The 11,209-nt window shown below is 39.1% G+C and overlaps 1 protein-coding gene across 2 annotated transcripts; it reads left to right on the forward strand.

Moving 5' to 3' along the window:
* Positions 1–287: 287 nt before the first annotated feature.
* rgs18 (regulator of G protein signaling 18) lies at positions 288–9,502 on the forward strand. 2 transcript variants are annotated; one of them, XM_086073949.1, is made up of 6 exons: positions 288–297; positions 395–532; positions 944–1,036; positions 1,184–1,245; positions 2,939–3,105; positions 7,611–9,502. In XM_086073949.1, exons 2-6 carry the CDS (start codon positions 411–413, stop codon positions 7,863–7,865), a joined length of 699 nt encoding a protein of 232 aa, XP_085930075.1. In that variant the 5' UTR covers positions 288–297; positions 395–410; the 3' UTR covers positions 7,866–9,502. The 2 variants fall into 2 exon arrangements, with proteins under 2 accessions (XP_085930075.1, XP_085930085.1); XM_086073959.1 differs by lacking the exon at positions 288–297 and having other exon boundaries at positions 318–532; positions 944–985.
* Positions 9,503–11,209: the final 1,707 nt, after the last annotated feature.

Here is an 11,209-nt window from a genome sequence, read left to right on the forward strand (position 1 = left end):
ACTATAGCATCATGCAGTTTTTTTCAAATTGCTATTTTTATTTGGTTGCTTATTTAGCTCCTTGAAAGGGGCTAAATATTAAAAGGTAGATAAATTATACCCAGAATTTTCCGATTGATTGTTAGAGTAAAAATCTAGAATTTATGGTAATTTTGGTGGGTTTCAATGTAAAAAAAAAAGAAAAAAAAAAGCTGTCGTATACAAACTTTCAACAGGATGTTGAACACAAGGGGGTTTCTCTAACACGAGAGCCGTCAGCAGTAAAGGGTGACAACATTACAGGAAGTCTGAGCAAAGGTATGGGAAATGGAATGCAAACGTGGTTTACAGAACGATGATGATGGGTTAAAAAATGTTCACTGAGCTATTTGTGGCCTGCTACCTCACACGGCAGATGCAGACAGAACAGCATGGAAACGCTTGTTTTCTTATTTCCTCAATTTAACTTCATGGCCCAGAAGGAGGAAGCATATTTTAAAAGGCTTGATCCACAAGACGGGCAAAAGGCAACAATGAAGGCCGATAGCAGCAGGTTGGTGTATGCCTCTTAAATGATTTGCTCAAACTTGAATTGAATTCCTCCTGCAGCTTTTGTCAGACAGTCTTTATGGTTCAGCCATCATCTCTTTATACAGAGACACCATATTTTATGCGCATTATATAAAAACGGACCTGCTCAGGAGCCAGATTGTGATTTAAAGTCTTGACAGCTGTCATTATAGCACTAGTGTGTGTCATTAAGCTGCAGCATGAATCCCTTTTTGCAAGTTAATAGATGTGCACGTCTGACTCGTTACAAGGAATGTTTACCGCCCCACGCAGAAATGTAATTTATTGTGCATACATGTAAAACAAGTGGAAACATGTCAGAGAGGAGATTTTGAAAGGGGACATGCCTGCACGTTCACACACCTTAATGGTTTTTTTTTTTTTTCATATGCAGACAGCAAGACAAGGAGCGGAAGAGCCGACCAAGTCTCACCAGGTCTGGCTCTCACGAAAATGTCAGTCAGCAGAGAATGACCACATCCAGCAAGTGAGGCTAACGCCACTGATTTCACGTGCCGCGAATATTTGGATTGATTAATCATATTTGACCTGAGTCGTCCCCTTGCAAAAACACACAAGAAGCTAAAACTTTGCTGCTGAGTCACTAAAAGACAGCTTCCTCGTCTTTTCTCAGCATCTCACCAGAGACAGCTCTGCAGTGGAGTAACTCATTTGAAGAACTGATGAAAAATGCAGGTCAGAGTTGTGCCCCAATTCAAAATATGAAAAAAAAAATTGTTATTAAAGCATAAGTCAATCCAAAAATATACTTTACAATATTATGTTGTATGCAACTTCACTCGTCTAAACACAACATTCTGATTAAATTGCATTTGTGGTATATCAAAATTCACCTTTGCCACTTGATGTCAATTAAAAATGCCATCATAGTTGCTTAAGGCTCAGGTAACGACTAATCACGTTCACCTGTTTTCTGAGTTTTGGTCATGTGACATTCGTAAACTTAGCCATGATTGGCCGTTATCTTAGCCTTGAACAACTGTGATGTCATTTTCAGTTGACAGCAAGTGGCAAAGGTGAATTTTTTAGATGGATAAAACCGGGTTGATTATAATTAGTAGGGGTGTGCCAAAAAATCAATTCTCATAAGAATCGCGATTCTCATTTAGTTAGATTCAGAAACGATTTTAAATGTCCCAAAATCGATTTTATTTAAATTATTTTATACTGTCTTCCCTTTGTTTGTGTGTGCCTTTATTGGGATCGCTGTTAATGTTGTACCCGATTTGGCCACTTAGGGACAGTGTGGTTTCACGCGGTCTGATACACTGTTAAGTTGTAGCCACATTAGAGAGTAGAAGAAAAGAAAGTCACAATCAAGTTATTCCAATAAAAGTTGTTTTTTTTGCAGCGTGGAGCCGTTCTTTTGAGTGCTAAAAGTGCCGCAAGTAGCGCGCTAATTAGCATTTGCGAGTCAGACTGGAGTAGATCATTACGATCCCTTGAACATCTATAAATTGAAGCAAAAATCATTGTCAATCAAAAATCGCTCTTAATCGAAAATCGATTCTGAATTGAATCGCACACCCAAAAATCAGAATCGAATCGAATCGTGAGACATTCAAAGATTCCCACCCCTAATAATTAGAATATAATCTTTAGACTATTGAGGGCGCATAAAGTATATTACTGTACCTTTCACAAGTTACTTCACGTTAAAGATTAGATAGCTCTTAATATGAAAATAAAAATGCACTGAGCTTTCACCAATGTCTTACAAATGCAATTATGCCATCTAGTAGCAGAAAAATGACCTCAACACAAATCAATATCACACTCGTTTACAGTACAGTGCGTCTTTTTAATTTTAACTCAATTTTATGAATTATTATTAAATTACTGTATCAATGACTAAAAGATGCAGCCATATTTCTATAAGTTTAACACTTTTTCCACTTTTATGTTAACAAGAGTATGAAAACTTATTGTACAAAATATTGTACATTTAGAACAGATATAAAATTAGTGATTATTCGCGAGTTAACTATTGAAGTCATATGAATAATTACGATTGAAAATGCTAATCGCCTGACACCACTAATTGAGTAAGTAAAATGAATTAATTATTAGTTCACAACTAGATTGCGCTAAACAATACACATTGTCCCTTTTTTTGTAACTTCCTCATAACAAAATTGCCCCTTTGAGTCACAGTGAAAGAAAAACTGCTTGTGCTCTTGAGGAGGTACTTACTGAGTTTGGTACAATGAAAATAACAGTTGTAAATGCAACAGATATTGCCGAATATAAATATACATTAAACGCATTATTGGCTTTTGAATGAAGAAATGGTATGGACACAAATTTTCTTTCCATTTATGTTTCTTTAGTAACTAGCTGTGTGTTCGTGTTTGTTTCTCTATATTAGATGGTGTGGAAACTTTCTCTCAGTTCCTCCGCACGGAGTTCAGTGAGGAAAACTTAGAGTTCTGGCTGGCTTGTGAAGAATTCAAGACCTATGACTCTGAGAAGAAACTGCTGTCCAAGGCCAAAAATATGTATACAGTTTTTATTGAGTCGGATGCGCCTAAAGAGGTATTTCATGTTCATTTGCTGAAGGATATGAATGTTTTTCTTTGACCTGTCACTAAGAGCTGTTGGAGTTTGAGAATATTCATAGCATGGTGATAAGGTATGGCGGATGAATTCTGAATCATTATCGGGTCAAGAACCAGCCGACCTTTCTGAACGCTCGCCGCAGAAGCACAGTTTGGTCATGCATCTCAACAAAGTACAAGCGGTTGAGAGAGGAATGCGGTTTAGAAGATTTTCCTTTTGCAGCGTGAATGATGATTTGACCGCATCTGACCGTTAAGAGCAGGCGGCCGCTTTGTGGATGTGACTCTTCGCTTGCAAAAAGTGAAAAGAGCAGCACCCACGCATTTTCTGTAGAGGATGATTGTCACCTTCAATATGTATATTTTATTTGCTGCTTCTGCTTGCACTCGCTTGAATGGTTTGTAGAAATGAATGCAGCTGCATTACTCTCAATGGTTGCTATTGTCAGGCTCTGCATCACATAATAACCTTTTTAGATCAAACTTTTCAACAATTGGTAGTAATGAAGATTTTTTTTTTTTTTTACTTTTATTCGCAAAACTGTAATCCAGAATCGCATATGCATATTTTATATCTTCTTTTTTGAAACTTTACTCAGAGATAAATATTTACACTACTGCCATTGTACATTCTACTTAGCTACTATCATTCATTTTGGCAGGGGGTATTCACTCAACGGAAAAAAAAACGAAACGGAAGAGACTTTTCGAGATGAGTGTATTCTCAACGCATGTTTCAGAATTATACAGTACTTTTTGTCTGCAAGGTGAACTTGTACAGTACATCAAGTTAAATTATTTATTTGTGGTATAAGACACACAATACAGTACACCATTTTGGTTTCATAGCACAGAAGAACACTATTGCAATACATGTAAATAAAGCTTGAAACTCTTTGAGAGGGGAGGGGCATTTTGCTACCTCCGTTACAATTGAATTCCGTAGAAAAGGGCTTGAACAAGAAAACTCTGTTCGGTAGATAGCAGAGGTGTGGACTCGAGTCATGAATTTGACGACTTCAGACTTGACAAAATGTTAAAAGAGTTGCAAGTCGACAACAATGACTTGTGACTTTTGCTTGGACTTGAGCCCTTTGACTTGAAAAGACTTCTTCTCGATGTCTACTCGTGCATGCGTGTGTGTGCGTGTGTGAGCTGGGCTGACATTCAGACATGTTAGGGAAGCTGCACACACACGCCGCCTACGCTAAGGCAAACTTCAAAATAAAGCTAACCAAATAATACATTGACACCAACGCAACAGCCTTGGCGGATTTTACGTTGAAGTAACGCCAGCTTGACTTCCCTTTGACATTTCGGCTTGCATTATCTACGTTTTTACTGAAATTACGTATTTTCTACCATCATGATCATAATGCCTCCCTGAAAGTATAATTAATAGCTAATTTAGGACGTGAAGAAACGGCAAGCTAATTATGCCGTCATTGTATGATACGGTACAAGTCTGCGGCGTTTGTGGCTAGCAACTAGCTGTTAGCGTTAGCATCGGGTGCCTGGCTGGCAACAGTACTTTAGTTTGACAGCTGTTACTTGGCTTGCTTTTCTTTATTTTGTTTTCAATATTGTGGGCCTATGCTACTTTGTAATTCACTCTCCTTTTTTAAACAAAGGGAATGTGCCTTAAATTGCACTTACAGGTATTCTTCATTTATTTAAAAAAAGAAGAAGAAGAAAAAAAGAAGAAGATAAATAGAAAGTTGTCTTCATTTATAATTATTTTACAAAACAAACATTTAACTCAAAATGTTCAATAAGGCCATTTGGATTTTAGGAACACAACTTCAAGTGCATTACAAGTGCAATATAACGTAAGGCAGGATACCTTGTTATTTTCTACATGGACCATGTATAAAATAATTATGTATCTTGCCTTATATTGCACTTAAAGTTGTGTTCCTAAATCCCTACGGCCATATTAAACATTTTATTTTGAGTTGATATTAGAGCTGTTAAACAATTTTTTTTTTTATCAGATTTTGATTAATCACAATTAATCACTGAATTAAAAAGGCTTTTTAATCAACAAGAGCACCTGTTATGTGGGGTTTTTTTTCGACACTAAATGTTATGAGGACATCTTCAAAAAAATGTATCCACTGCACACGCACATCCTCCTCTTTTTCTAATCAGTTAATTCCTTGCATAATTTAAAATGGGGGGAAAAATGACCCCAATAGTTTGACATGAACAAATATTCTGAATGTCATACGAAAACATTTATTAAATTCTTTACTTTAATGCATGTAGTTATGCTTATTGCTCAAACACAACCTGTGCTACCTTTAACGTAACCATCCGCTGTCAGCTAAAGGATAATTTGTGGACAACACAATCATTTTATGTGCGTGACTACTGCGACGCTAAGATAATCGCCATGCACACCTTTGATGGGGCGGTCGCCCCTACCAACATGGCCGCCATGTATGTGAGCCTGCTCTAGTATACTGTATATCTGTCACAGCAGCAGCAGCGCAACTCAAAAACACATGCACTGTCTGTTGTTTGCGCCATATAAAGTTCTGCCCAAACTTCTGCTGGATCTTTTTCTTGAATGTCTGCTGCGCTAACAATAACCACCAGTCTTTCTTCTTGGCTGTCGGCTGTGGCAGATGCGTTTGACTCTGTTTTCTTATCTTTCCTACTTTCTGGCCAGGACTGAGGAAACAGATTACGCACACACGGACAGTCTACACACAATAGAATACTCAACCTTGCTATCAATGTCGGTTTCAGTTGAGCTGTATTGGGAAGGAGGCAGGCACCTACAATATCTAAGGCCGCGATCACCCGCTCACTGTGTCTGGGCTTTAATGTTCCTTGCGCGATACCCCCCTACACAACTTTCACATGGGCAGAGTCACTGTTTGTTGTGTATTCATGTGGCTGTTTGCTGAGGTTTTTTCCCCCCCCTCCAAAATCCATGCTCCAATGCTCCTTCCAAACAGGAGCGTAGTCTGGGCCTGTTCTTTTCCCTCCCTCATATGCGCTATATTACACAGAGGGTGTTTGGTGTTTGTGAATCAACTCGCAATAAAAGCGTACCTTAAATAGCAAATAGTCAGATCCTCTTCATCTGTTTCATTATGAAGCCTCACTTTATGAAAAAGCATTTTTTTAACTCCTTGTTGCTAGCTTGTGGGCTTACTTTTTCCCCTTATCACATCACCACAGAGGCGTGGACGGATGCAACTGATTTATTAAAACTTTTCTGAGACTGATAATGAATGATATTGTGTTGTTGTTGTTTTTTGTTTTTTCAATCACTCAGTCAATCAGTAGTGGGCAAAAAGTACTGCAGGTTTTGGAGGTTTCCCTCTTCCAACACAAGCTGATTCCAATCAACAGGATCGTTATCAGACTTTTGCAGCGCGTGCTGATGAGCTGATCATTTACCAGCTGTGTTGGAGAAGGAAAACATCCAAAACTTCCAACTCCTTAGATGTGAATGTGAGTGTGAATGGCTGTTCTACATTTGTTATATGATTGGCTGGCAATCAGTCCAGGGTGAATCCGACCTCTCATCTGAAGCCAGTTGGGTTAGGTTCTAGCTCATTTGCGAGAATAAGCGTGATAGAAAATGGATGGATAGACATCCTCCCATACCTGCACCTCAACATTCCGACCAGAAGCAGTTGTGTTGAATGGAAATATCCAATTTAACATTTTATGTATTATGTATCCCTATCGTGAGTTAGAACTCGAACTTCAGCAATCCAAAGATTCTTTATATATATATATATAAGAGAGAGAGAGAGAGAGAGAGAGAGAGAGAGAGAGAGAGAGAGAGAGAGAGAGAGAGAGAGAGAGAGAGACGGAGAGAGACGGAGAAAGAGGGAGGGAGGGATGGAGGGAGAGAGAGAGAGAGGGGGGGAGGGAGGGGGAAGGAGAGAGAGGGGGGAGAGAGAGAGAAAGGGTGGGGAGAGAGAGAGATGGAGCGAGGGAGAGAGAGAGAAAGAAGGGTGGGGGAGAGAGAGCGATGGAGAAAGAGGGAGGGAGGGAGAGATAGGGAGGGTGGGATGGAGGGATGGAGGGAGAGAGAGACAGAGAGCGAGAGGGGGGAGGTAGGGGGAAGGAGAGAGAGGGGGGGGAGGGGGAAGGAGAGAGAGAGAGAGAAATGGTGGGGAGAGAGAGAGATGGAGAGAGGGAAAGAGAGGTAGAGAGAAGGGAGGGGGAGAGAGACAGAGAGAGAGAGTGAGAGAGAGGGAGGGAGGGAGGATGAGAGAGAGAGAGAGAGAGAGAGAGAGAGAGAGAGAGAGAGAGAGAGAGAGAGAGAGAGAGAGAGAGAAAACTGAGATGTGTGTGTAGCGGTGTTGTGGCAGAAAAGGGAACTACAGTACCGTAAGGTTTAATGTGGTGCACACTTAATAATATAATATGTCTGCGAACGTTCGTAAATCATGCAATATCTGAGGAAATACAATTTCCAGTTACAGTAAATTTGTCCGTTTGTCTGTTACTCAGGTCAATATTGACTACAGCACCAAGATGGACATCCAGACAAATTTAGCGCATCCCACAAGGAGCTGTTTCGAAGCAGCCCAGATGAAAGTCTACAGCCTGATGAAAAAAGACTCCTATCCCCGATTCCTGCACTCTGACCTTTATTTATGCCTCGCCAAGAAGAGAAGGCCAGGAGCCACAATGTTACGCAGAAGGTCACGCTCATGTGTGTTCAACGAGCGAGGCGGTGGCACCGCCGAGCCTTCGCCTTGGTAGCAATAACATTTCAGACATAGCCGCTGACTCGTAAAAACGATTATTACATCGGTGATAATCAGTGGCGAGCTGTAGAATTTTAATTGCATAATTTGTGTTTGAGATTGTAATCATCCGATGTGTCTCCGAAATGAATAATTTTGTTTTACAATCACAGTGGATTACTCAACCAGTATTGGAGCCTGGCCACAAGCCATTGAGCCAAACAAATAGGGGATATTTTGAGGAATATGCCATTTTAATTAGATACTATGACTATGTATTTATGTATTAATGTAGCTCCAGCCTTCATCTGTTCAGCAACTAATGCAAGATCCTAATCCTCACTAAAACCACCGCTTGATAATATTCCACCTCATAAATCAAAGTGTGATCATTTGTGTTCATTTTTGGAACCCAACTGATGTGCAGAATCCAGACGTGAACCGACCATTTCTTGGAATTTAGTGAGTGCTTTTGGTGGATTTATGCCAAACAGTGTAAAGGCATTTTCATAGCAAACCTGACATCACAGTTCCAGGATTTGTACATTCACCAGACACTTGATTCGATACACTTTCACACTATAATAAGCTTTATCAACATTTCTGGTCTTGCAGAAACTAATTAAAATGCGCTCGGTAAGGTACAGACCACGCCCACTGAGTCCAAATAATTAGCTGTTTGATTGAAGACTCGTGTTGTGCAAGGCTTTACTGTTCGTCCAGTCCTATAGGATTAGCCCCATCTGCTGGATCTGTTTGCTCACTGCACCACTTGGCTCCAGTGGAAGTGGACTGTAACGCGGAAAATCAATTTGTGCATTTAACCCCACTGATGTGCAGAAAACAGACGTGAACCAAAAAACGTATAAATAGCCTAAGTTCTTTTTTTTTTTAAATATTACCGGTGCCCCATAAACGTATTTATACGTTTTATATATTTTTATTTTTTATTTTTTATTTTTTTTATATGTATTTTTTTTTTATATATATATATATTTTTTTTTAATGCTAGAGCATACAGAAGGCTTTGATGCAACCTCTGAACTGAAGAGAACGTTTGAAGCAATGGTAGTTATTACAAAAACGGCCAGCAGGTGGCGGCAAAGTATAAGATATCAACCAGGGCCATGTTGCAAAAAGGTCTTTCCCCACAGTTCAAACTGATTTGTGAATAATGATGAAACTTAGCTATATTCTAATGCTAATTGCTGCAAAACAGAAACAGATAGAAATATACTTTTTTTTCTGATGAAAGAAGAGACTCTAATCTTTCTTTTGGTAGGCTCCATGTTTTTATAGCAATTGAATATAATATTCTGTGGGCCTTGCAAAATCAGTCAAAATCCAGTAAAACAGCCAGGAGCGAAATAAGTTGCTCCAATGAAAATGGCTGGGAGTGAATGAGTTAATCACCGGGCACAAGATTCAATGGGTGAAGTATTTTTTAGTGATTACAAATTTATAACTAACCGCGCAATTTTCCGTAAATGCGATTAATTGTGCGAATAATCGCAATTAATCACATTTTCTACTTCTTGCCTCTACTCTTTTCTTCAAAGCTTGAAACAGATGTTTACTTGAGTAAAATCTTGGAATCAATGGAATATCATCAAATACAAAGTACGGCCACCAACCCGTTATTGCTGTTATTTATTTATTTGTATGTTTAATGTTCAGTGTTATGAACAAATAAATGTGTGTAAAATCAGACACAAAAAGAAGAAATTTTATGTATCACTCTTGTACTACAGTAGGAAGAAGCTGATATTTTAATAGGACACAATAAAACAATTAATAAGAACTACAGAAAACAATATAGTAAAAACAAACCAAGGGTTCTTTTTAACCTGTATTTCTTGTACAAAATGGTCCATTCAGATATTGTGATTTATTCAATTATGAAATCAAATCCACTTTTTAAAAAAAATCAATGAACAATATCAAATAACATGAAACAATGTGATCATCAAAAATACATTTATTAATGTGTGAACTTTGACATCCAACAAACTAACACGAAAATAACTACAATGGAAAAAAAGTGGTCTATTGGTAAGGTAAGGCATCAACATAGTTTTTTGTTTTTAATACTTAGTCGTGAATGTCGCTGTTCGGTTTCTTTTGCTACTTATTGTGTACAGGCCAGTAACTGACATTTGCCTTATCGCCGCCAAGTGGCAGAAAGCGCTATTGTAACTGAGCAACTTATTGACAATTGTAACAGCTCCAATGCATTGAATTCATAATATATTATTTTATGCAGCCCACTCGTCAGCGCTCGCAGCCCAAGGTTGGCATACGAACGTAAAGGCTGCATGGTTGAGAACCACTTATTCAGACGTTTCAGGTATGAACTTATGGCCACCCCTATATGAGTCATGGTTTCACCCTGGCCACCCCGATGAAAAATTTCTGGCTACGCCCCTAAGTAGCTCCTACAAGTTTGGCCTCACACTGAGTTAACCAAGTTCATTTTTAACAATTTAATGAATTTAAGTTAATTTCCAGAGTTTACACTTAAATGTTGACAGCCCTCATTTTTTTGTGTAATCACACGAACAAATGAATTACCAACAAAAGTCATTCTAAGGGCGCACTCACACTGGGGCCATTTCTTCCGTAAAGTATTGAAGCCTGATTGCACCCCCACCATCACCCCCTCCTCTGTCCCTCTCCGGCCCGCACTCACATTACGCTAACCACATTTTATTTTAGCCCTATAGTTGACATTGTAATTGATCATTTGTTCTCAGTTTACTACCTGATTTAAATAAATTAATAATTTATGTTGGATTATAAACATATGCTCATTAGCAGGCGGCATGGTGGCCCACTGGTGAACATGTCTGCCTCCTAGTCCAGAGGTCGTGAGATCGAATCCGGCCCTCTGGCCTTCCTGGCTGAAGGTTGAATGTTCTCTACGTTCCTGCGTGGGTTTTCTCCGGGTACTCCAGTTTCCTCCCACATTCCGAAAAATATGCATGTTATGTTAATTGAACACTGAATTGTCCCTAGATTGTCTGTGTGTGCCCTGCGATTGGCTGGCAACCAGTTCAGGGTGTATCCCGCCTTCTTCCCGAAGATAGCTGAGATAGGCTCCAGCATTCTCAGGATTCTCGTGAGGACACACAATGCGCTTATGGTTAAGACTTCTGTTAACTTAATCCAGTGGTTTTATAACATTTACAAGTTAGTAACTGAGAATAATTGAGTTGCTGTAACAGAAAGCTTCTAAGTAACTATGTATCCCCCAAAAATAATTTGGTGTAATCAAAGCATAACAGTGTAGTGTGAGTGCGCCCTAAAAGTCATTGCACCACAAGTTGGACTTGGTTTTACCGAGTCTAAAATCTTGTCACC

Source organism: Leptonotus elevatus, chromosome 1 (assembly GCF_054856555.1).
Source record: "Leptonotus elevatus isolate MCC_2025b chromosome 1, RoL_Lele_1.0, whole genome shotgun sequence".
Taxonomy (NCBI): Eukaryota; Metazoa; Chordata; class Actinopteri; order Syngnathiformes; family Syngnathidae; genus Leptonotus; species Leptonotus elevatus.